The sequence below is a fragment of the Cervus elaphus genome, chromosome 4, assembly GCF_910594005.1.
Source record: "Cervus elaphus chromosome 4, mCerEla1.1, whole genome shotgun sequence".
Lineage (NCBI taxonomy): Eukaryota > Metazoa > Chordata > Mammalia > Artiodactyla > Cervidae > Cervus > Cervus elaphus.
The window spans coordinates 59,228,137-59,253,529 of record NC_057818.1 but is presented as its reverse complement, the minus strand read 5'-3'; the positions used below and the strand labels follow the sequence as shown (position 1 = coordinate 59,253,529).

The 25,393-nt window shown below is 53.0% G+C and overlaps 2 protein-coding genes across 2 annotated transcripts; both read left to right on the top strand.

The window, feature by feature from the left end:
• Nucleotides 1-492: 492 nt before the first annotated feature.
• ETFB (electron transfer flavoprotein subunit beta) lies at nucleotides 493-10,921 on the top strand. Its single transcript, XM_043900014.1, has 6 exons — nucleotides 493-650; nucleotides 6,291-6,449; nucleotides 6,651-6,809; nucleotides 7,559-7,621; nucleotides 9,304-9,462; nucleotides 10,708-10,921. Exons 1-6 carry the CDS (start codon nucleotides 594-596, stop codon nucleotides 10,876-10,878), a joined length of 768 nt encoding a protein of 255 aa, XP_043755949.1. The 5' UTR covers nucleotides 493-593; the 3' UTR covers nucleotides 10,879-10,921.
• VSIG10L (V-set and immunoglobulin domain containing 10 like) lies at nucleotides 10,901-25,239 on the top strand. Its single transcript, XM_043900013.1, has 11 exons — nucleotides 10,901-11,030; nucleotides 13,656-13,789; nucleotides 13,870-14,703; nucleotides 15,098-15,391; nucleotides 15,540-15,824; nucleotides 16,182-16,436; nucleotides 16,725-17,003; nucleotides 17,425-17,721; nucleotides 21,635-21,748; nucleotides 21,920-22,074; nucleotides 22,553-25,239. Exons 1-11 carry the CDS (start codon nucleotides 10,909-10,911, stop codon nucleotides 22,610-22,612), a joined length of 2,829 nt encoding a protein of 942 aa, XP_043755948.1. The 5' UTR covers nucleotides 10,901-10,908; the 3' UTR covers nucleotides 22,613-25,239.
• The last annotated feature ends 154 nt before the right edge of the window (nucleotides 25,240-25,393 follow it).

Sequence of the window (25,393 nt, the reverse complement as noted above, 5' to 3'; positions counted from 1 at the left end):
GAATCAGGAGGGGACAAGGTGGCTCGTGAAGAAGAGGTAGGGACGCAGACTTGCGGGGAAAATGGAGGCGGGGGCGGGGGAGGACGGACTGGAGTGAACGCAGAGGTGCGATCGGGGAGGGGATGAGGAATACGAGCGTGGAGAGAACGGAGGGGCGCGGACACCTGCGGACTTAGAGGCTCGGGGACATGAGCACGTCCGCTCTCACCACTCTAGAGAGGGAGAGTAAGAGGTGGGGACCTCGGGGAGGGGGCAGACCCCCGAGGGCTTTGGGGAAAAAAGTTTGGGATGCCTCCCACCCCGGCAAGACCTTTCCCCCTGTTCCCGGCCACGGCCCCTTCCAGAAGCTCCTTTCCCCTCCCCTTCGGGTTCCTCCTCCCTCCCCAGGGGCCGCTTCCCATTGGTCCGCGTCTGCTGGCGATTCTGCCTCTCGGCCTCCCGATTGGTCCTCTGTCGGGGCGGGGAGGCGGGCGCCGCCGCGGTTGGCTGGCTCGCGGCACGGGGCGCAGGCGCAGAGGAGGGCAGGGGGGCGGGGCGAGCGGTCAGGGAGGCGGAAGGTGAATTCGGACCCGGCGGGTCGCCGCGGCGGGAAGATGGCGGAGCTGCGCGCGCTCGTGGCTGTCAAGAGGGTCATCGACTTCGCGGTGAAGGTGACCGGGCCCCCCCCTCCTCTCCCACCTCCCTGAACCCTGCGGTCGTGTACTTCCGGGGTCACGAGCGCCCACCGTATGAGGGTCTTCTGGTACCTCCCGTGTCTGCCGCTCTCCCAAACGTCAAAGTCACATCTGAGAGCGGAGATCACCGAACGGAGAGGTTCTGAGGTTCCTGTCAGAACCCGTCCTGGTTCATTTAAACCCAGCCCTTCTGGGGTCATGACCCCGTCCCCCTTCCGCCACTTCTATACTCAGTGTCTTGAGAACTGTGTGCGGGCCGAGTTACCGTCTCTGTTTCTTACCTGCTGGAAGAGCCGTGGCCTCTAACGCACGAAGAAACAGTCACAGAGAGCCCACTCGGCTGAGAAGGGGCTGAGCCGGGATTCCCAGCCAGGTCCCGCTGACTCCTTACCCCAGTTAGTGCCTTTGAACACGAGCCAGGATTTCACTCACTCAGCTGCGTTGCACACTCAGAGGACTGTTGGGCACAGGCAATGTGCTATAATGGAAGTCCTCTGAGAACCCAGAAGCTATCCAGCCCCAGGGCGAGCGAGGAGGCTCTAGCTTGGAAGGGGAAAGGTTTGCTAAAGATGAAAACCAATCTGACAAGCTGATGGAAATGCTTACAGCCTCCACCAGACGGGGTGGAGGGCAGAGTCCCTGAGGACCGGGCATGTCCCCAGAGAAGCTGGTCTGGACAGAGGTAAATCAGACAGACGCCCTCAGACAAAAGCCACTTTGTCTCAATAGTTGGCCTGAACCAGACTGAAGGCAGTGACTGTCCATCCACATCTGTCCCCACCTCCCTACCCCCGTCAGTACTCCTGAGTACACCTCTGTGTCCCCAGCATTGCCCAACACAGGGCCTGGAAGCCTGTGCCCGCATGAAAACTTCAGTGATTGTTGACAGCTCATGTTAAGTGGGTCCTTGCTATGCACTAGGCAGCGTTCTTAGTTCTTGACGGAGATGAACTGATTCAGTCCTTTCATTACCATCTAGATATTACGAATCCCATTGGACAGGTGAGGACACAGGCCCATGGAGGTTCTGTTGATGGTCTTATCACCCGGCGGGGCAGCAGCAGTCAGGATCAAAAGGCAGCCAGGGCTTCCTCTCATTTCCACCTGACACCCATTTGGCCTAATGACAGCTCGGCACCATGTGACAAGGGAGTTGCCTCCACCATTTGGGGGGCAAGCTTGTTTTAGGATCCTGCGACCCAACTCTCCTGGAGTCCTCCCCACTCTGACTGTCGCTTTGGGCTCCCATAGCCTCCCTCAGCGCTAGTCCTAGTCCCTGGCCTGAGATGCCTGTCTCACCCATCAGACAGGCTCACATTTGACCCAGCTCTAGGTCTCAGCTTGGGCTTTCCTGGTGGCTCAGATGGTGAAGAATCTGCCTGCAGTGCTAGAGACCTGGGTTCGATCCCTGAGTTGGGAGGATCCCCTGGAGAAGGGAATAGCTACCCACTCCAGTATTCTTGCTGGAGAATTCCATGGACAGAGGAGCCTGGCAGGCTACAGTCCATGGCGTTGCAAAGAATCGGACAAGACTGAGTGACTAATGTTTTCTTAGGTCCCAGCATTGCCCAGCACAGGACCTGACACATGGGTGTCTCTGGTGTTTGTGCTGAATGCGGAAGTGTGGATTCCTTCTTATGTGAATTCCTGTCCTTTTTCCGAAGTGTTGGCGCTGCCCGCCCCTCCCACAGTGCCCCAGGGTGTCTCACTGGATGTGTTTGTTAATGTCCCTTATTCAGAAAAAAAGTGATTCAAACAGTGCCAACTCCCTAAGCACCCGGCCAAACCTGGGGCACCACCCCAGCCTCCTTCCTTCACTTCCACAGCCTGTCGTTTCTCAGCCGGGTGCCTTCTGCCCTCTCCATCTCTCTGCTCTGCTTCCTCTTCTCCAGCGGTTCAGGCTTCCTCTTCTACCAGAACGCTCAGTGTCGTCTCCTCCCCAGTTCCCCAGTCTCTCCTCTCCAGTTCATCCCTTCCCAGCCTCGGAGTTGGAGGGGGCTTCCTACCCCCAGGGCTAACCCTGTGCCCCCACCATCATCCCATTTTTCCCCAACTCCCGGAGGACAAAGTCCCAGTCCCTCAGCCTGATGCTCAGGACTCTGTGTGGTCCAGCCCTCACCCCCTGGCCTTCCATCACCCCTCTTTGGTTCCTACGCAGCTTCAAGCTGCTCAGACTTTCCTGACAGACCAGACTGCTGCTTGCCTTGGGCCTTTGCCCCTGCTGTGCCTTCTGCCTGGGTGCCTTTCCAGCTCCACCCTCCCACCTCTGCTTCTTATCCCTCCTTTGTCCTGCCTAGTTCCCATCTCATCGATTGCAATAGGGCTAAAGGATTCTATGACGTCACCACCTCCCGGAAGCCCCCCTCCCTCACCGCCTCATCCCTTTAGGCTACTGTGATGTGTCCTTGGGCCCTCCCGCAGCCCCTTGGGCTTGGTCTCAGCCCTTCCCACACTGGATTAATTAAGATCCTCTGTTTGCCCAGATGTCCACCCCCCGCCCCCTCCCCCAGAATGACAGCTCTTTTTTGGGGGGGACGGGGCGGGGGGGATGTGCAAGGCCTGACCCAACTCTGTATTTCCAGCATCGCTTCCTCACTTCCGTCCAAACTCAACTCAGCATCACCTAGTCTCTGAGGCCTTCCGTGGTCACCTGCTTGGCCTCTCTGTGCCTTGGTTGCCCCCTCTAGCAAGTGGGGATGGCAGTGGCAGTAACCAGCCTCCTGGGCTCTTTGGATGGTTAAACGAGTTAAGGCTTATAAAGCCCTTGGAGGCTTGCCTGCCTGTTTCTGTTGAGGGTTAATTTGTTGCACCTTAAAGAGAAAGCCTGGAAGCTTCACTGAATCATCTCCCTCAGTTTATAAAAACATCTTTATTCAAAAAAAGAAGAAAAGACCATACTGAGTTTGCAGGCCAATCATTGTTTCCTGACTTAAGCAATTTAAGTAAGCAGTGTTTCTGAAGCCTGGAAACAACTCAAGCTTCAAAGGTCTTCCCTGGAGATGAGCTGGCACGGGTCCCCACTACCAGAGAGCTCACATCTCTTTCTCCTTGGGAGTCAGGAGTGCAGGGCTGGGCATCCTGCCAGGGCTGGAACAGGCTGGGGTGCTCCCTTGGCCCCTGCTGACTACCCCCAGTGAGGCCTTGTACTGATTAGGGGGGCCACTTTCCTGTTTGTAAAGGGGAAGCGCCTATCTTGAATTTTTTTTTTTTTTTTTTAATGAAAGAAAGGGCTTTGGTGTTTTAGTTTCCATGCTGTTTAGTAAGTGACTGATGAGCGGACAGGTGCCCTTGTGAGCAGGCTCTCATTTAGTCATCCGTCTAATACTTTTAATGCACCAACCATGTGCCAGGCACTATGCTAGGCCCAGGGGATATAGTCATGACCAAAACGCACGTAAATTCCTGTCTTCGTGGAGTTGATTTTTGCTGGGGAGAAGACAGATCTGACATAATGTCCTGTGGCAGGGGGTTGGGCATTGTGACGGAAAGAGACAGAGAAAGATGAGACAGGGAGAGTTGAGAGGGTTGCAGTTTGAGGAAGATGGCCAGGGAAGGCAGAAGGAGGTGAGGGATGGAGCCAAGGGCCTATCTGGGGAAATCCTGTGTGATCCACCCAGTGGAGGTTCTAGTAGGAAAAAAAACAAAACAAAACATGGACTCAGTGCATGGTGTTTGCTCCATGGCTTTTTCTGTAAAGTGAATTGATTAAGTTCTAGAGTCTGTGCCCTATTGTTGATGTCAAGATGACTTTTCCAAAACTGGGATAGGGTTGTTCTTTTTCTCTTTCTCCCCCTCCGCCTTTTAATGTTACCAGTCCCTGAGGCACAGGCAGACGGGGAGACCCCCTCCCCAAATCCCACACTCCCATCTCAGTTCCGTCCTGTGGATGGGAGGAACAGCCACACCTCCCCCACCCCCAGGCCCAGAGAAGCTGGTGCAGGGACATAGTAAGAGAGAGAGTCCCAGTGTCCCCCCCGGGGCCATGCTGTCACGCGGGATCTGCTCTGTTCAAGGAAAAGAGAGAGGGAGGTCCTGAGCCAGGTTATGTAGGCTCCCAAGCCAAGCTCCTCTGGGCATCTCTGTCTCAGGCTGCAGCCCAGCTCAGTGTCCCCCACTCTGCACCCACTGGAAACCCGAGAGTCCTGCTGGACCCTTCCCTCTCACCGCTCCCCCTCCCCGACCCCAGCACCCCATCAGTTTCACCTCCAAAGACCTCCAGCCCATCCACTTCCCCATCACCACTGTCACGGCTGTCCAAACCAGAGTCATGGCTGATTTCAGTGACCGACAGCCACCTAGTCCCCACTTAACGCTCTTGCCATTTTTCCAGTTTTCTCCACCAAGGATCCAGAATGACCTTGTGCAAACTTAAGTTGGATGCACTCACGTCTTTATGCTGTTCTTTGGATCAAGGCCCAGCTCCCCGGTGGGGCCTGCTAGGCCCTGGACAGTCATATTCCTTTCCTGTTGCTGCTGTAACTAGTTACTGTAAACTTGTGTGACTCCCAACAACCCAGATTCCTTCTCTTCCATTTCTGGAGGTCAGGTGTCTGCCATGAGTCTACTGGATTAAGTTCAAGGTGTCAGCAGGGCTGTGTGCCTTCCAGAGGCTCCAGGAGAGAATCTGTCTCTTGCCTTTGTGAGTGCCTGGAGGCCCCCTGCATCCCTTGGCTTGCGGCCCCTTTCTCTGTCTTCAGTCAGCAGCATAGCATTTTCAGTCTCTCTCCTGGATCCTGACACTCTCTCCCCTCCCTCTTTCACTTATAAGGAACCTGTGACTCATTTGGGCCCACCTGGATCATCCCAGGTAACCTCCCTCTCTCAGAATCCTGAACGTAAGTACTTTTGCATAAGTCCCTTTTACCACGTAGGCAACAGTCACATGCAGGTGACATGCAGGCAACAATCACAGGTTCCAAGGGTTAGGATGTGGACATCTTGAGAATCACACCGGTCCAGCCCTTGCCAGCCCCTGCAACAGCACACTGCATTCCCCTTGCCGTACCAGCTCCCTGGGACTCCTCAAACCCCAGGGCCTTTGCACATGCTCCGCCTACCACTGACACTTTCCCACACACTTCACCTCCTCAATGCCAGTTCCCCTTCAGGTTCAGCTCAACTGCCACTGCCTCAGGGAATCCTCCCCTGATAGCCTCCAACATCAGACTGGGTGGGGCTCCCCTCATCCTGTCTCACAGCTCCCTGACTCCTCCAGGATTCGTCAGGTGGTACCAAAGGAGACTAGAATGCTTGGGGCCCAGGGCACTGCCAACTGACCACGTGACTGTGGGACAGTTACTTCCATTCGGGGGCTTCCCTGGTGGCTCGGGGTAGAGAATCCACCTGCCAAACAGGAGACACAGGTTCAATCCCTAGATCGGGAGGATCCCCTGGAGAAGGAAACAGCAACCCACTCCAGTATTCTTGCCTGGAGAATCCCACGGACAAAGCCTGGCGGGCTACAGGCCATAGAGTTGCAAAGAGTTGGACAGGACCAAAGCCACTTAGCACGCACGCAGGTGGTCCCCATCCAGCCTGGGTGGGGCTTGATGTCTCAGCCCCTGCCTCCTCACCTGCTTCCCGCTGACCCTGCCCCTTCCCCTCCTGGCTGAGCAGATCCGGGTGAAGCCCGACAAGACGGGTGTGGTCACAGATGGCGTGAAGCATTCCATGAACCCCTTCTGTGAGATCGCCGTGGAGGAGGCCGTGCGGCTCAAGGAGAAGAAGCTTGTGAAGGAGATCATTGCCGTCAGCTGTGGGCCCGTCCAGTGCCAGGTGCTTGGGGGCCTGGGGACGGGTGGAGCCCCAAGTCCTGGGTCTGAGGGAGGAGGGGCTGGGGGTCTGGACCCCTGGGTCTGAGGGAGGAGGGGGCTGGGGGCTGGACCCCTGGGTCTGAGGGAGGAGGGGGCTGGGGGTCTGCACTCCTGGGTCCCCCACAGGCTAGAAGCCCAGTCAAGCCTCTTCTTTGCCTGACAGGAGACAATCCGCACTGCTCTGGCCATGGGTGCAGACCGGGGCATCCACGTGGAGGTGCCAGCTGCAGAAGCGAATCACCTGGGGCCCTTGCAGGTGGCTCGGGTCCTGGCCAAGCTGGCAGAGAAGGAGAAGGTGGACCTGGTGCTGCTGGGAAAGCAGGTAGGTGGCAGAATCATGATTCAAACTGACTGAGGCGAAAAAGCAAACTTATTAGTTCATGTACGGAAGCTTCAGGCACAGCTTGATCCAGGTCCCATGTGCTGTACACTCTGTAACTCTGTCTTGGCTTTACTCTCTGTAGCTGCAGGCTCACAGCCCAGCAGCCTGAGAACCCCAGCAGAAAGACAGGAACCTCTATCCCAAGGACTCCAGCAGAACTTTCAGAGCTGACTCTTCATTGGTCCAGCTGGAGTCATGTGCCCATCCTTGAACTAATCACTGGCGTCGGAGATAAGGTGTTCCCACTGACCCAGATGCCATTCATGTGGTTCCTCTGTGCAACCAGAACCGGTGTGCCTAGAGCGACACCGCTGGAATATTTAGAGAAGGGGCAAAGACTTTGCATCAGGAATACCAGGGCCCCTTGTGTGCTCCTCAACAAGTGACTGCCTCTCTCGGGGCCTAAGTGAGTGGACAGGATCATTTTGGACCAGGAGTCAGCAAATTGGTCCATGGCCACCACTGATTTTATAAAGTTTTATTGAAATGCTACCACATTTGTTTATGTAGACACCTATTGTCTATGGCTGTTTGTGCTCTATAGGAGCAAAGCTGAGTGATCGTGAGAGAGTTTATATTTTCTACCTGGCCTGTTATAGAAACGTCTGCCAGCCTCCTTTCCAAAACAAAAGCCCAAATGGTTCCTGAGAAACCCCATTATTGTACAATCTTCTCTCTTCTCCACTCAGGCCATCGATGATGACTGTAACCAGACAGGGCAGATGACAGCCGGATTTCTGGACTGGCCACAGGTGAGGCCAGAGTGGGGACCATCTGCTGAAGGCCTGGGGGTTCAGAACACAGCCACCCCATCTCTGCCCTTCTAGAGGGAGGCAGGTGTGAAGTTGGACGCCTGCTCCAGTGGGCAGAAGTGGGGTCGACAGGCAAGACTCCAGGCCTCCTCTGGGCCTTCATGTGCCCCTTCCCCATCCTGCTGCTCCTCAGCCACATCCAACTCAGCCCTGCCCCAGGGCCTTTGCACTTGCTGTTCCCTCAGCCTGGAACAGGGTTCTCTCAGATCGCCTCAGGGCTTTTCACTCACCTCCAGGTTTCTCCTCAGGTTTCACCTCTTCAGAGAGGCCTACCTTGCCCACCATCTATGAAATATGCTCCCTCTCCAACCCCATGAGTCCCATTCCCGCCTAATAGAAATGCAAATGACAGGAGTCATTTAAAATTTTTCACAGCCACATTCAAAAAGTAAAAGAGGCCAAATTTATTTCAATCTTATTTTATTTCACATAATATATCGAAAATATTATTTCAACATGTCACAGAGAAAAAATATTGGGTACTCTTTTGGTTTTTGGTATGAGGTTTTTGAAAATACAATGTGTATTTTATATTTACAGAGTATTTCAATTCAGATGCTCAGTTTCTATCAGAAATATTTAGATTCTTAAAACTTATTATTGAAAAAGTAGATTCACATGCCCAAGTTGTTCCAAACAGGCTTAAATAACCATTAAATATCCTTATTTTAAGCGGCATTATTGAGATAAAACTGACCTGTACAATAAACTGCACATATATAAAGTGTTCAGTTAAGTGAACTTTGATACGTGTTATATGTATATTCTACACCCGTGAAACCATCACCACAGTTATGGTAATGGATCTTGCTTACTGGTTTTAAAATTTAAATTAACGAAATAAAATGAAAAATTCCATCCACACCTCAGTGGAACTAACCACATTTCACGTGCTTAGAAGCCACATGTGACCAGTGGCCACTGTGTGTTTACTTGGTTACTGGTGGTCTTCACTGCAGGATAAATGCCCCCAAAGTCAGAACCTTATCAGTTGTGTTCATGGTGTATCTCCAAGAGCAGGCTCATGGGACATTCCGGGTGAGACCTGAAAGATTTGTCCAGTGAATAAGTGACACAATAGAGAGAACAGATTGGTTAGACAGAGGGTGTGGGTCACATCTGGAAATGGTGATTCAGGACCAAAGGACCCAAGAGCCTTGGGCCAGGGGGTGGGTGCTATGTGAAGAAGGTGGGGCCCCAGAGGGTGTTTTGAGGATCAAGGTACACATGAGGTTCTGTTGTCAAGAGGTCTCAAAGGAGCTCTTGGGGACAGAAAGATGGGTAAGTGAGACCATGACACGAGCCTTGAACCAGCCTGGACATGTTTTTGAGCCTCTCTCTGCCTCAGTTTTCCTCATCTGTAAAGTGGGATAATAGCACTTACCTCGTAGAGTCCCTAAGACGATCTGATGACTTAATACATTTCAATCACTTGGAACAGTGTCCCATACTCAACACATGTTTGTTGTCATTAAAAAAGGGAGATCCAGTGGGTAGGTTTAGGATATTAGGAATTGTACCCTGGGTCCCAAGAAAGACACCCTGCCCTGGATTTTTGAGATCCCTCTCTGTGACTTCCTTAGTTAACCTCCCCTGTGTTCCCCCACGCTGTCTCTCCCCAGGGCACATTCGCCTCCCAGGTGACACTGGAAGGGGACAAGATCAAAGTGGAGCGGGAGATTGATGGAGGCCTGGAGACTCTGCGCCTGAAGTTGCCTGCTGTGGTGACCGCTGACCTGCGGCTCAATGAGCCCCGCTATGCAACGTTGCCCAATATCATGGTGAGTACTTGGCAGAGGGGCCACTGGGGGGCTGGGAAGGGGTGGGTGCTTCAGGCCCCATGCCTTCCTGGTGGTCAGGTGGGAGGAGAGAAGACCCAAGGGACATCTCCTCCAAAGGAAGGGGCCACCTGGTGAGTCTGGCTGACAGAGGGTTCACTGAATCATTTCTGCCAATAGTGAGAGTTCCGGGAGAGGGTGCTGTTTTGGTGAACAGGGCAGGTTTTCTGGTCACCTCAGCCAACACAAAGGATTCACTGGACAATAGGAAGGGTTACCCATCATTCCAACATATGGGAAAAGTTCATTGTGTAATCTTAGCCAATTAGATCATCTTGGTTCATCAGGGAGGGTTCCGCTGGTAATCATTACCAACAGGAAAGAATCATTTAGGCCATCGTGACTAACTAGGAAGAGTTCATGGGATCTCTTGGCAAACATGATGAGTTCACTGTTCATCTAGATTCTAGAATGGGTTCATTCTGTCATCTCAGCCAATAGGAAGAGTTCTGTGTATCATCTCAGCCAATAGGGAGGGTTTAGTGTGTCATCTCAGCCAATAGGAAGAACATCGTGGGCCATGTCAGCCAATAGGGTGCGTTCAATGCAGCATCTCAGCCAATAGGGAGAGTTCATTGTGTTTTCTCAGCCAAACTGGAGAATTTAGCATGTCATTTCAAGTAATAGGGAGCATTCAGTTTGTCATCTATCCAACAAGGAAGGTTCATTGAGTCATCATAGCCAATAGGTGAATTCAATGAGTTATCTCAGCCAATAGGAAGGTATTATTAATGTGTCATCCCAGCCAATAGGGAGGGTTCAGTGAATCATCTCAGCCAATAGGATTTTAATGTGTCATCCCAGCCAATAGGGAGTTTTTAGTGGGTCATTTCATCTAACAGGGAGGGTTCACTGAGTCATCTCAGCCAGCAAGGAGAGTGCAATTGGTCATCTTGGCCAAAGGTCCATTGAGTTATTATTGCCAGAGGATGACTTTTCCAGCCCTTTCCAGCCTTGCCATGGTGGTTGACTAAAGGGGGACTTCCACAATAGGAGTGCTCCCCAGGGCATCCCAGCCAGCAGGAATTGTCCACACCAAGTGTGGCCCTGTGCCCTGGCCAGTGGGCAGATCCAGAAGGGTTCGGCCAGTGAGAGTGGTTCTGCAGGTGTGGCACCCATGGAAAGGGGCCGCAAGAGGGTGGGCAGGGGCTGGGGCAGCCCTGTGAAACCGTGGCCTCCCGAGTGCAGAAAGCCAAGAAGAAGAAGATCGAGGTGATCAAGGCAGGGGACCTGGGCGTGGACCTGACCTCCAAGATCTCCGTGATTAGCGTGGAAGACCCGCCCCAGCGCACGGCCGGCGTCAAGGTGGAGACCACAGAGGACCTGGTGGCCAAACTGAAGGAGATTGGGCGCATCTGAGCCCCTTCCCTGAAACCCAGCAATAAAACCATGACTCTTCCTACGTCTGTCTCTATTAACTCATTCCCCAGGAATCCATTCATTCATTCAATGAACATTTACTCAAGTCTCCCATGTGCCAGGTCCTGTACTGGGCGACACTGGGGACCCAGGTGAGTCATATCAGGTCCTTGCCTGTGAGAAACTTCCGTGTTGAAGGAGGGACAGACATGGGTGCCTGGCCTTTGCTGAGACTTGGGACACAAGAGGGAATGAGGCTGGAAGCTCTGGTCCTGAGTGGGCAGACAGATAAGCAGCAGATAATCCAAACCTAGGTTGGGGATGAAGAGCTGCATCCTGGAGTCAGAGACAGTGATTTTAGAGCCTCACTCTCATATTTAACAGTTGTGAGATTTTGAGTGAGTTCCTTCCTGTCTCTGATGTTCAGTTTCCTCATGTGGACGATCGAAACAGGAAGAGCTTGGTGTGGTGGTTAAGGGCCTGGTTAACCCAGGTTCAGCTCCCAGCCTGGCCAGTCCCTGGCTCTGGGAGAACCTTTGGCAGGCTCCTATTCTCTGAGCCTGAGCTTCTTGCTCCATCAAGTGGAGTCAGTAATGATACCTGTTTTCTGCTTGTTTGTCACGGCATAAGATGCATGCTAAGTCACTTCAGTATTGTCTGACTCTTTGCAACACCAGGGACTGTAGCCTGCCAGGCTCCTCTGTCCATGGGATTTCCCAGGCAAGAATACTAGAGTGGGTTACCATGCCCTCCTCCAGGGGATCTCGACCCAGGGATTGAACCCAGGTCTCCTGCATTGCAGGCAGATTCTTTGCCACTGAGACACCAGGGAAACCCATCACAGCGTAACAAACCTCTCTAAAACTTGATGGCATAATTAGTTTTACCTACAATTACTTTGCTCGTAAATCTGAAGTTTGGGCAGGGTTTGGCAGGGACAGCTTGCCTCTTCTCCACGCAGCATCTCTTTGGATGGCTCTAATGGGAAGTCCAAGATGCCCCAGTCACGTGCCTGGCAAGCTGGCTGGGGCTGTTGACTTGAGCTGGCTGTTGGCCAGGGGCCATGATACCTCTCCATGGGGGTGATTGAGCTTCTTCTCAGCATGGCAGCTGGCTCCCAAGAGGGAGTGCCCCACAGTACAGACAGTGGGCAGTGCCAGTCTCTCAAGGCCTAGATACAGAAACACGCAGGGCCGCTTGTGCTGTACCCTCTTGTCCAACAGTCCCAGAGCCCACCCAGATCCAAGGAAACGGGGCATAGGCCCTATTTCCTAATAGAAGAAGTGTGGCATTTGTTGCCATTTTAAAGCTACAAAACCTACCCCATGGGATTTTGAAGGGTTAATTACAATAGCACCTTCAGAACCATACCTGACGTGCAGAAAATGCTCACTCTGTATTATGACCATTATTATCATTAGCATAGGGTGGTGGGGGAAGCTCTCAGGAGGAGTGAGCAGCCTGACCGTCACAGACTAAGCTCTTCCCCCTGCCTGGGCATTCTCCAGCAGGTCCCTTGACATCTCCGAGCCACAGTATCCTGGTTCGTAAACATTCAGTTCATAGAGCGTTTAGAAGGGGCTCTGGCAGATAATGCCTGAGAAGCATTTTGCATGGTACCTGACCCATGATAAGTGGGTAATTATTATTTTGGTTCCTAATAAGGTGAGACTTGAAGGACAAGTTGTGGTTTAGCTAGGTGGGAGGGGGTGGGGGAGTGAACCAGAACATTCCAGGCAGAGGAAACTGTCCAGGCCAAGGCTGGGAGGGGAGAGATGGGCTGAAGAATGGTGGAGTGTTCAAAGAGTAAGTACTGGAGGGGAAAAGGAGTGGGTGGCTCTGAGTGATGCAGGGCCTGGATGTTCGGATGAGGAACTTGGTTGTCTTCCCAGGGCAGGTGCTGGGGAGCCATGGGAGGGCTGTGAGGGTTGGCTGGGGTGGGAGCAGCTCTGGGTTTAGAAAGACTCGAGGACCATCTGGGGATCCACAGGCTGGAGGGAGGCTAGGCAAGGGGGCAGAGGAAGAAGTCAGGGCCTGTGCTGGGGTCATGCCAATAGAGAAGAAGGGATGGAGCAGAGAGATTCAGGGGACCAAGGGGGTGGTATGGGATCTGGAGATTGACAGAAGTGAGGGCAAGAAGGGCCGGAGGAAGGCTTCCAGCATCCCTCTAGAAGGTGGAGCTGATTGGAGATGGAGAATCCTGGAGGGTGGGGTTAGAGGAAAGATCCTAAGTTTAGTGGGACAGAGGGTGTGTGAAGGTCTAGGGGTCAAGGAGACACAGCTCTGGGTCTCAGGAGATTTGATTGGGTGGAAGACAGCCACTCGAAACGCCCCTGAGGGCAAAAAGGGACGATGGAGAGCAGAGGAGGAGGAGGAGCAGGATCAGATGAGTATTTGAGGCCTGGCAGGACAGAGTGGACCAGAGGCCAGGAGGCTGCAGAGGAAGAAGACCACAGCCATTAAGCGGGGTGGGGGTGGGGCCTCTCTGAAAGGGCGTCTCACCCTCCTCCAGGCAGTCTTCCTGGCTTCGCCTCCCCTGCCCCTCTCCACAAGCTTGTTTCCAGCTGGGACTAAGTTTCCAGCTGGGACTCCACTCTCACCATCTTCCCCGCCCCCCCTCCCCAGGCAAGTGGGGAGTGCAGGGGTCAGGTTAGGCACCCGCCCCGAGATCGGACCAGCTGATGAGGACAAATAGGGTGGGGTTGGTGGCTCAGCCAACAGATCCGGGTGGGGGATCCTGGCACCTCCCACTACATCTTTCTTTCTTCCCCGCCCAGGAAGCTACCAGTCCTGTCAGACTTGTCCAGCCCCAGAGGGATCAGTGCAGGCCCTAGGTCTTGCTCCAGTATCCTCGCAGGTGCGGCCAGCATCATGGACACCTCACGGGCTCTGCCACTCCTCCTGCTCCTGGGTAAGCCCCCGACTCAGCCGGTTCCCCACCTGCTCCCTTTTCTGCAGCCCAGCAACACCCTCCCCTCCTCTCCTTTGCAGCCTCCGGAGTAGAGGTCCTCGCCTTCCAAACCTCTTCTGAAATTCAGAGAACCAGTCTCTCTTCGGACCCAGAAAGCTCTTCCCAGGGCCCGGGTGCGAAAGTTCCCTCCACCCATCCCCCCAGCTGGAAATTCGCAGATCAGACGGCAGGCTCAAAAGTCTCCACAGATACCCCGCTTTCCAAATGGTCTCCCAAGGGGCTAAATTTGAACAGTTCCTTCGGGTCCAATATTTCTGCTGAGAGCAAAAATCTGAATCTGGAACCCTTCTCTGGAATGCCCAGTTCCAGTGTATCTCCTGACACCTTGGGTTCACAAGTTGCTGCCCCAAGCTGGGAGCCTTCCTTGTCTGTCAGGACCCCAGCTTCCAGCATTTCTGCTCACGTCCCCGATACTAAAGTCTCTGTGGAGGCCTCAGCTTCAAAATACTCCCCTAAGGATGGGGATCTTGAGTTCTCTGCCCAGAGCCTGGGTTCCAAAGTGTCCTCAGAGGCCCATGCGGGGACAAGCTTCCCCCTGCAGGCGGGGGAGCCTCTTGCGGTCATGGTGGGGACCACCATCCAACTCCGGCTGGTTCCAGTCCCCAGCCCTGGCCCCCCACCCACTCTGGTAGTTTGGCGCCGAGGTTCCAAGGTGTTAGCAGCGGGGGGCCTGGGGCCAGGGGCCCCTCTGACTAGCCTGGACCCCGCTTACCAAGACCGCCTACAATTTGACCAGACTCAAGGGCACCTGGAGCTCACCTCTGCTCAGCTGAAAGATGCTGGGGTCTACACAGCAGAGGTCATCCGGGCCGGGGTCCCCCGGCAGATCCGGGAGTTCACGGTGGGTGTGTATGGTAAGTGGGCTCTGAGGTTTGGAGAACTGACCGCGGGGCTTGCTGGGGGTAGGTTGCTGCTGTTCTGCAGATGTGTCCTGCCCAAGAGGACACAGACAAGGGCGAGGACTCCTGGGTCGGGAAGAGGCAGAAGAGGAGCTGGGGGTCAAGGCTGATGCTTGAGGGAAGTTGGCCCTGGGGACCAAAATTCCTGGGGGCGCTGACTCCTGAGTCCCAGAGAGGAGAGAGTTGGGGACTCAGTCTGTGAGAAAGGATTCTTGGGGCTAAGAGGAGGGCTAAGACCGAGACTCAGCTGGGCCAGGTCCTGGGTGTAAGAGGTGGCAGGGACTGGGTCTCAGACCTAAGGGCCGCAGGGACTGAGAGCCTAGTCCTGAGCCCGTGCCCCCTCCCCCAGAGCCCATGCCCGAGCTGTCCATGCAGCCCGAGGCTCCGGAGACCCAGGAGGGAGCAGCGGAGCTCCGGCTGCGCTGCATGGGGTGGGGGCCGGGTCACGGGGAGCTGAGCTGGACGCGGGACGGACGCGCCCTGGATATAGTGGAGTCTGCGGGAGCCGAGCCACCGCGGATCCGCGCAGAGGGCGACCAGCTTCTCATCGCGCGTCCAATGCGCAGCGACCACGCCCGGTACACCTGCCGCGTCCACAGCCCCTTCGGCCACTCGGAGGCCTCGGCCAACGTCAGTGTTTTCTGTGAGTGGGGGGACGCCTCGGGTTGGGGACACGGATCTGAGGGCTCAGGCTCCTGAAGTCGCTAGGGAGGATGTCCAGCCTTTGGAAATCCTGGGGCGGCCCCAGATGACCCCGACCTTCGCGGTTTCAACCCCCTTCCTCTGCCTAGATGGCCCGGATCTGCCGGTCATCACTGTCTCCTCGAACCGCGATGCCAATCCCGCCCTGTATGTCACCGCGGGCAGCAACGTGACCCTGAGCTGCACCGCCGCCTCGCGGCCACCGGCCGACATCACCTGGAGTCTGGCCGACCCCGCCGAGGCCGCCGTGCCCGCCGGCCCGCACCTCCTGCTGCCCGCGGTCCGGCCCGGCCACGCCGGCGCCTACGCCTGTATTGCCACGAACCCGCGCACCAGCAGCCGCCGGCGCTCTCTGCTTAACCTCACGGTGGCTGGTGAGCGCTGCATGGCAGGATACAGGGGCGGGGCCATCTAGGAGGGGCGGGGATGCCCGGGAGAAGGGGCGGTACCAGCGAGCGGCTGGGACTCCTGGAGGGGGCGGGGCCAGCGGGGAGGGGCGGAGATCTCTGTAGAGGAACAGGGATGCCCAGAAGAAGGCGAGGAGCAAGGATGGCCAGTAGCTGTCCATTTAGCCCCGGAGTTGCCAGAAAGCGAGAGGGGTTTGCACGAGAATGGGCGGGGTCAGTGCCTACAGGGCGGGGTCAGGTGAAGAAGAGGAGTGAAGGGGCTGGGGAGAGGGGGGAACGGGAACAGAGCCGACTGACCCCTTGATCTCTCTCTTTCCTCCACAGATCTGCCCCCCGGGTCCCCTCAGTGCTCCGTCGAAGGGGGTCCTGGGGATCGCAGCCTCCGCTTCCGCTGCTCGTGGCCAGGCGGGGTCCCTGCCGCCTCCCTGAAGTTCCAGGGTCTCCCCGAAGGCGTCCGGGAGGGACTGGCGTCCTCTGTGCTCCAGGCAGTGGTCCCCGCCCACCCCCGGCTCAGCGGCCTGCCCGTCACCTGCCTTGCTCGCCACCTGGTGACCACGCGCACGTGCACTGTCACCCCGGGTGAGAGCCCGTGGGATTTCCTTACTGTTTCCCCCGAGGAGGAGGGGCTACTGCTTTGCCCCTTTAGGACCCGAGGAAGGGGGATTTCCTGTTTTTAACCCTACAGATGTTTGGAGGATTTCTCTATACCTCAAGCAGGGGCCGGTCCAAAATTTCTTTCCTGGACCCACCAAGAGAACTGACATGTTCCCAGGATCTTCCTCTTGTGGCTAAGGTGCCCTATTAGATTCACCAAAGGGCACAGGACGCCTTCTTTGACTTTCTTGCTCGGGTTTCTTCCGCCTGCAGAGGCCCCCCGAGAGGTCCTGCTTCATCCGATCGTGGAGGAGACACAGTCTGGGGAGGCAGAGGTAGCGCTGCTGGCGTCTGGCTGTCCCCCACCTTCCCGAGCATCCTGGGCCCGGGAAGGGCGGCCCCTAGCCCCAGGAGGCGGGGGACGCCTGCGGCTCACCGAGGATGGGCGGAGACTTCTCATCGGCAACTTCAGCCTGGACAGGGACCTGGGAAATTACTCCGTGTTGTGCAGTGGGGCGCTGGGTGCTGGGGGCGACAAGGTCACCCTCACTGGTGAGTCCCATTTTCTCCCAGAACCTCTCTTCTCCTAAACCCAGGAGACTGGGATTCCAGCCAGTTCTTCCCTCACACCTAGGGCTCCAGACCTCCAGCCCCTCCTCCCTTAGACACAGAGATCTTGGTCCTGGGCCTCCTCCAACCCCAGACCCTAGGACTCCCACCCCCCAGATCCCTGATCGCTCACGGAATCCTGGACCCCAGTCAGTTCTTCCAGGGAACGCTCAGACCCTTGCTCCCTCAGACCCAAGATTCCAGGCCCCCAGTCTCTTCCTTTCTTAGATCCAGGAGTTGGGGTCTCCAGACCCTCTGCTTCTAGGACTTAGGAGTCCAGGTCCGTGACCCTGTTCCTTTCCCTCTTGAACCAGTGAATCCAGTTTCCACCTTGACCCCCCGTTCCACCTCCCCCACTCCCCAGGACCATCCATCTCCTCGTGGAGGCTGCAGAGAACCCGGGATGCAGTGGTGCTGACTTGGGATGTGGAACGCGGGGCCCTGATCAGCCGTTTCCGGATCCAGGCACAGGTGGAGGGCCCTGACCCCGGCAGAGCCATCGCCTCCAAGGACTGGGTCTCCTTGCTCATCCTGGGGCCTCGGGAGCGGTCAGCTGTGGTGCCCCTCCCTCTTCAGAACCCTAGGACCTGGGTCTTTCGTATCCTGCCCACCTTGGGAGGCCAGCCAGGGACGCCCTCCCAAAGCCAGGTCTACCAGGCTGGTGAGTTGGAGCCTTTCTCCTGGACTTCCTCCTCTCAAGTCTCTTTAGTTGGATCTTCCTTCTTTCTCTGCGTTAGTTTCCTGGGGTTGCCGTAATTAGATGCCTTGAACTGTGTGGCTGGAAACAGCAGAAATGTATTCTCTGCCAACTCTGGAAGCCAGGAGTCTGTGCAGGGTCATGCTGCCTCTGAGATTGTTGAGTTTTTTTTTTTTTTTTTTTCCTGTACTGTATGTTCCTTGTGGTGCATGGGCTTCTCTTGTGGAACCTGGGCTCTAGAGCGTGTGCGCTTTTCTTTAGTTGTGACCCACGGGGCTTAGCTGCCTGTGGCATGTCCCCTGACCAGGGACCGAACCGTGCGTCCCGTCTGAATAAGGCAGATTCTTTTTTTAAATTAATTTTTAAATTTTTACTGCACTGGGGCTTCATGGCAGCCCACAGGCTTAGTTGTCCCAAAGCACATTGTATCTTAGTTCCCCAATGAGGGAGCGAACCCACATCCCCTGCATTGGAAGGTGAATTCTTAACCTCAGGACCCCAGGGAAGTCCCTGCCTCTGAGATTCTGGGAAGAATCCTCGCTTGCCTCCTTCTAGTTTCTGATAAAGCGAAAGTGAAAGTCGCTCAGTCATGTCTGACTCTTTGCGACCCCATGGACTATACAGTCCATGGATTTCTCCAGGCCAGAATACTGGAGTGGGTAGCTGTTCCCTTCTCCAGGGGATCTTCCCAACCCAGGGATCAAACCCAGGTCTCCTGTATTGCAGGCGGATTCTTTACCAGCTGAGCCACCAGGGCAGCCCTCTATCTTCTGATAGTGACTGTCAGTTCTTGGCATTACTCCAGCCTTTGCTTCCAGCCTCCCACAGTCTCCCCCTCCTCCCTATATGTGTCTCTGTCTTCCTGTAAGGACACAAGTCATATCCAATGCGCACCCACACTCATGATCTCATCTGGACTTGATTGGTTGAATTGTGCCTCCCCATGCAAAAGATACAGTAGCCCCTTTATCCTCGGTTTTGATTTCTGAGGTTTCAGTTACCAGGGGTCAGCTGTGGTCTGAAAATATTCAATGGAAAATCTCAGAAATAAACGATTCATAAGTTTTAAATTGCATGCCTGAGTAGCATGGTGAGATCTCATGCTGTCCACTCCATCTCGCCTGGGAAGTGAGTCATCTCTCTGTTCAGCATATCCTGTCTGTTAGTTACTTTGAAACTGTCTCGGTTGTCAGATCAACTGTCATAGTATGTCAGGGCTTGTGTTCAAGAAACGCTTATTTCACTTATTAATGACCCCAAAGGGCCAGAGTAGTGATGCTGGGAAAATGTAGATCCGTAGGTTTTGATGCTATCCATGACTTCAGGCATCCACTGGGGGCCTTGGAATGTATCCCCTGCAGATAAAGTGGCAGGGGGACCTACTGTATTCTGACATCCTGACCCTCAATATGTGTGAATGTGACCTTATTTGGAAATGAAGTCTTTGCGTATCATCTTGATTACATTTGCAAAGACTGTATTTCCAAGTATAGTCACATTCACACGTATACTGTATCTTTTGGGGGAGGAGACAATTAGTAACACTCTCCAACTTCCTTTTAAAATTTTTTATGTATTTAGTTAGCTGCATTGGTCTTAGTTTCGACACACAGGATCTTCATCGTGTTAGGCAGGATCTTTCATAGCAGTGCACAGACTCTCTAGCTGTGAAGCGCGCAGGTTTCAGTAGTTGCGAATACTCCCAGCTTCTAAAGTATTGGATGCGTCCATCCTTAGCTCTCTTCTCCACCTATATTTCTCACCAGTGTGGCCTTTCCATTCTCACTGACTAAATATCATCAATACTCGGATGACTGTCAAATGTCTGATCTCCAGCCCAGACCGCTGAACTCCAGACTTGAAAAGCCACCTCCCTACTTGACATCTTCACTTTGAATGTCCATCTGACATTTCAGACTTTACATGTCCAAAACAGACCTCTTGATGTTTCCCCAAACTATACCCTGCCCACTACCCTCCTGTCAACTCTCCAGTCTTCCTATCCTGGAAAATGGCACCACCCACATGCTGACATCACCTCTAACATCCCAAATATCTCAAGAGTCCCATCATTTCCTTCCGAAATGCTTTTTTTTTTTTTTTTAGTTTTAAGTTTTTGAGGGTCTTCCCTGGTGGTCCAGTGGCTAAGGCTCCATGCTCCCAATGCAGGGGGCCTGGGGTTCGACCCCTGGTCAGGAAAGTAGATCCCACATGCTGCAACTAAGACCCAACACAGTCAAAGAAATAAATAAAAACAAATATTATTTTAAATAAATAAATAAATTTTTAATTTTTCAAACTATGAAAGTATGATAATACATTTACAGGAGACTTGGAAAATACAGAACAAAGTTACACATAGTTCAACTATATATTGCAGTTATTTTTTAAGTAGACAAGATATTTAGCTAGAGTTTCAATATCACACTCAAAAATTAATAGAATGTGTAGACAGAAAAGTAGAAGAATATAGCAGATCTGAAGAGCACTATGAGCCAATCCAACATAATTAAAATTTACACAACTTTCACACAAGAGCAGGGTACAAGTTCTGTTCCAAAATGCTTTCTTAATCATCTACTTCTTTCCATCTTCACTTCTACGCTCTGGTCAGACACCACAGTCCTCTCTTGCTTTGACTGCAGTAGCCATTTTCCTGGTCTCTTTATGCCCCCTCTTGCCCTTCTACAGTCCATCCTCCACGTAGAAGCCAAAGTTATGCAAAGCAGACCACGTTGCTGCTGCCTTGCTTAAAAGCCTTTCATGCCCAGGCTCTGGCCCTTCTTAATCCCTCCAGCCTCAACCCTTACCTCTTCCACCTTCATTCCATATCCTCCACCCACCCTGGCCTTCATTGAACACAGAAAACTTTCCTGCTTCTGAGTCTTTGCATGTTCTGTTCCCTCTGCTGGGAACTCCCTTGTCCCCCCTGTTTAGCATGCCTGGCTCCCCATTCCCCAGGTCTCTGTTCAAATGTTACTTCCTCGAGGCCCTTCCCTCACCAACTTTTCTAAATGTCACCTCCCCTTCCATTATTTCTATCATTTGTTGTTGTTCAGTGGCTAAGTCGTGTCTGACGCAACAGCATGGACTGCAGCATGCCAGACTCCCGTCCTTCACTATCCCCAGGAGTTTGCTCAAGTTCATGTCCGCTGTATTGGTTGATGCCATCCATCCATCTCATCCTCTGCCACCCCATTCTTTTGCCTTCAATCTTTTCCAGTATCAGGGTCTTTCCTGAAGAGTAGGCTCTTTGCATCAGGTGGCCACAGTATTAGCACTGCAGCTTCAGCAGCAGTCCTTCCAATGAATATTCAGGGTTGGTTTCCTTTAGGATTGACTAGTTTGATCTCCTTGAAGTGCAAGGGACTCTCAAGAGTCTTCTCTAGCACAATTTAGAAGCATCAATCCTTTGGCACTCAGCCTTCTTTCTGGTCCAACTCTCACATCTGTACATGACTACTAGAAAAACCATAGCTTTGACTATAGGGACCTTTGCCAGCAAAGTGATGTGTCTGCTTTTGCTCCTGAAAACAGAGACATCAAAAGCAAATTTCCATCATAGCACATTTATTTTTCCTTCTGAACACAATCTGTAATTATGTTATCTATTTGCACATTCATTTCTGATTTCCTTCCTAATATTAATATTAACCCATAGGACAGCAGGTATCTTGGTTTGCTCACCAATGGATCTTCACCACCTGACAGAATGCCAGCTACATCACAGTCATTCAGGAAACATTTAATGAACTGAGGGTGTGGGGGTCTCAGATTCCTGGGTTCTGATGAGCAGAGGGTTGAGGTAGAAGGCTCAGGAAACAGGTCCAGCTTTGGTTCCTGTTCTCCTTATTCCCTTTCTCTTGGTCTCCTCCAGGTTCCACCCTGGGCCCCGGGGCCATCGCTGGCATCGTTCTGGGGTCCCTACTAGGCCTGGCAGTCCTGGCAGCTCTTCTCCTTTTGTGCATCTGCTGTCTGTGCCGCTTTCGAAGTAAGTGGGGAACCCACCCCTGGAAAGAGTCCCACTGGTTCAGCCTCTGAACCAATCAGAAGTTACCTCATCCAATCCACGTTCCACCCAGCTTCCTCTGCCATTGACTGAATGGGCATGTGGGTACAGTCAATCAAGTGTTCCTATTTCTCTTCCTCATTCCTTTCCCAGGAGAGGCCTGTAAGAAAAAGAAGCAACCCTGCACGTGGACCCCTGTAGCCCCCCAACCAGAAAAGAACGTGCAGAGCGTGACCCCAGTGCAGACCCCACAACCTCTGCCCCTCAAAGTACCGCTGGAGAACCCTAGCCCAATCAGGGCTCACCCAGTGAGTATGGGTGCTCCAGGGTCCTGGAATGGGGGTGGAAATTTTTGTGTTTTAGTCAGGCAGAGGAGATAGTCAGAATTCTCTTCCTCCAGCTTTTTTTGTTGGTTCAGAAAGTTGATAGATTTCCCCCCCTTTTTTTTTTTGATACATAGAAGCTGGACAGGACTTTCCATCCATGCATATATATATATATACGCATGAAATTCCAGTTTCTCGAAAACGCCTTCATTCATTTCCATAAAAATTGGGAAAACTTCCATTTTCTCTCTGAAGTGGGACAGAACATCTCTTCCCCATAAAATCTGAATTGTTGTATGCCTTATCTCTCCCAAGGGTGACTAGACCTTTTTTCCCCCTTGCAAATGGAGGGAACTCAGTTAATTTTGGAATGGTGCCAGCTAGCGCTGGGAAAGGGTGAGTTATGGTCACATCCAGGGTAACTCTTGTGTTCATACCCTGTCCCTCTTCTCTCTTCTAGGCCACCGGCATGCCTCCAGGTGGGGGCCCCAAAACCATTCGGGCGGCCACACAGGTGTGAGCAGAGATGTGACTTGCTCTGTGCAGGACTTGGGGGGCGGGACTTCCTATTTCGCCTCCTATTTCGCCTTCGGACTTCCTGTCCCGCTGTGATTGACGGTTGGACCTGGAAAGTGGGACTTCCCGTCTCCCTCTCTCAGCGCCCAAGAAGACTCTCCCTGTATTTATTCAACTAAGGAGATGGGACTCCAGGGCTGGGAGAGACTCCTGCTAACCGAACAGTGTGGTTTGTACAGCCTTCAAGTGGGCAAGGGTCTGTGGCGGCGGGCAGGGCGTGCTGCGGCTGGGAGCTGGAGAGGGTGCCCTGCCTCATTCTCTGGAAAGGTCTTCCTATATCGATGTTTGCCTCCTCCAGGCTAGCCCCATCCAGCTCCCAGAATCTTCATCTTAAATCAGATCATATACCTCTTCTCTTTAAGCCCTTCTAGAGCTGCCCATTGCCCTTCAGATATTGTTCAAGCTCCTCATTGTGACCTTTGAAGCCTTGTGGTTTGGCCTCTGTTGGCCTCTCTATCCTCTCCTTACAGAAATTTCACCCCTGCTTTTCTTCATCATACTTTAGTTTGCCTCCAGGCTTTGCTTCTAGAGTTTACTGCACCTAGAGCAGGATTCTTTGCTCTGCATCATTAATATTTCGATTGTAAAGGGAACTATTACCATCTTAGAGGACCCTTCTCTAACCCATGACCCTAACTTGCCTTGGCTATGAATTGGGTCCTAGAGGCTCTGAACCTCCTGCTTCTTGTATGTAAATATGTAATTACTTGTTTAACCTCCGACTTCCTTTCTAAACTGAGAGTTCCACAAAGGTAGAGACTGTGTCGTTATCAGCAGCACTTAACACAGAGTTTGGCACAAACACCCATAAGTATTTGTCATCTGATCAAATGTCTGGGGCCAGTGAAGTTCAGGGCTTGCTGCTACTCTCCCCAGCAGGATGACTTCTTTTTCCAATTGAGTTTCTCACTGGAAATGTAAGGAATGCTTCAGTGAAGATTATTTTGGCTATAAGTAATAAAGTAAATGATGGCAAAAATATGGAGGTAGGTAGTTTCAGTGATAAGTAGTTTCTTCAGTACTACTTCAGTACTACTTCAGTAGTAAGTAGTTTCAACAACTTAGTGATACCATCAAGTATCTGGATTCTTTGTGTCCTTCTGCTTTGCCACCTTCAGTTGGTTGGCATATTGTCTCAAGTTACAAGATGGCTGCTGCAGCTCCAGGCATCACATCTGCACACAACTGTACCTAATGACAAAAGGAAGGGAGCAGGGTTCCTTTCCTCACATGAATGAGGGAAAATTTTCCTGGAAGCCTGATAGCAAACTTCCCTTAAGTCTCATTGACCAAAAGCTGGCTATATCACTGTGACGGAGGCTGGGAAACAAAATATCTCAGTCTGTGTCATGGAAGGTGGGCAGAAATGAAAGTGTAAACAAATAATTAAAGCATAGGCAACTGTCTATCTCGGGAGGAAAGGATGTGAGCCGTTCTGGCTAAATTTGGGTGTGAAAGAGGCCTTTGGAAAACAGAGACCTTGGATCTTTTTAGAAAGGTGATGGCTGGAGTCTCTGGAACCTCTACATCTCATCTGTCAGTGAGAATTTTCATTTCCTTTGTAATCACTAGAAATTGAAAACCTAACATGAGTTGGTTTAAACATACATGGAACTTTATTGCTTATGTAAGTGAAGGTAGGCATCAGGTAAGTTTTGATCCAGTTGCTCAAATGATGTCATCATGGACTCAGTTTCTCTAGACTTTCCACTCTGCATTCCATGGTGTTTCTATCACTCAGGCTCCATGTATTGTCTTCCCCACCAGTGCTATCCCCATAGACCCAAGATCTCTCCATGCAATGGAGAATAGACATCCTGCAGATCTTGGCTGCATACCATTGAGCCACATTATCCTAACAGAAGAGCAGCTCTGCCTGGGAAATCCACACTGCTCTGGTGTTCATTCTCTCATTAGTCTGGCTGGGCCTTGTGCCCACCTCTGAACCAGTCACAGTGGGAAACGGGCTATGCCGAGTAGCTTCAGCCAATCAGGGGCCACATCTGTAAATAGGTCAATTCCAAATCTTACCAAAGAGAAAGGGGAGGGCAGAAGTGACGCTGGGGAGGCACCACCAATGACCAGGAGTCTGCGCTCCACTCAGCCATGTGCTTACTGACGTTGACACTGGCAGGCGGAGACTTTGGAAAAAGGCGTTTATTGGTGTGGCGGTCTCAACACTCCCCATGAATCGGAACACACGGCCCCCAGGGCCCCCCCGCCCCCCTCCCTGGCACCCCTCCCCCTCCCCTCCCTGTCCCCTGGACCCTGGGAATGGAAGACAATGTGGGATGGGGCCCCCATCTGAGGTACAGTCACTGCCCCTTGCCCCCCTGCCCCTGCTCTGCCCTCTCTCGCCCTCGCAAGCTCCGGGTGGTACAGTTTGGGGTGGGTGTTTATAGAAGGTCTCCTGGGAGCAGGAGTTGGTAACATCTTGGTCTGGGCTGAGGACGTCTGCATGATGCCCCTCTCTCCCCCTACTTTGTGGGATGTGGTGTGCCAGCGTGGGGTATGCCTACAATCCGAGCTGAAGTTACAGCCTCGGAGGGCCTTTCTGACATAGTTGCTCATCCTCGGGGGAACCACAGCTGGTCACCGGCTACAGGACAGCTGAAGCCAGGGGGCTATTGCTGGTCACAGTCGCTGGTGTGTGTGTGTGTGTGTGTGTGTGTGTCTGAGTGTGTGTGAGGGTGGTCAGTTGGACTGTGGGAGGGTCAGTTGGTGG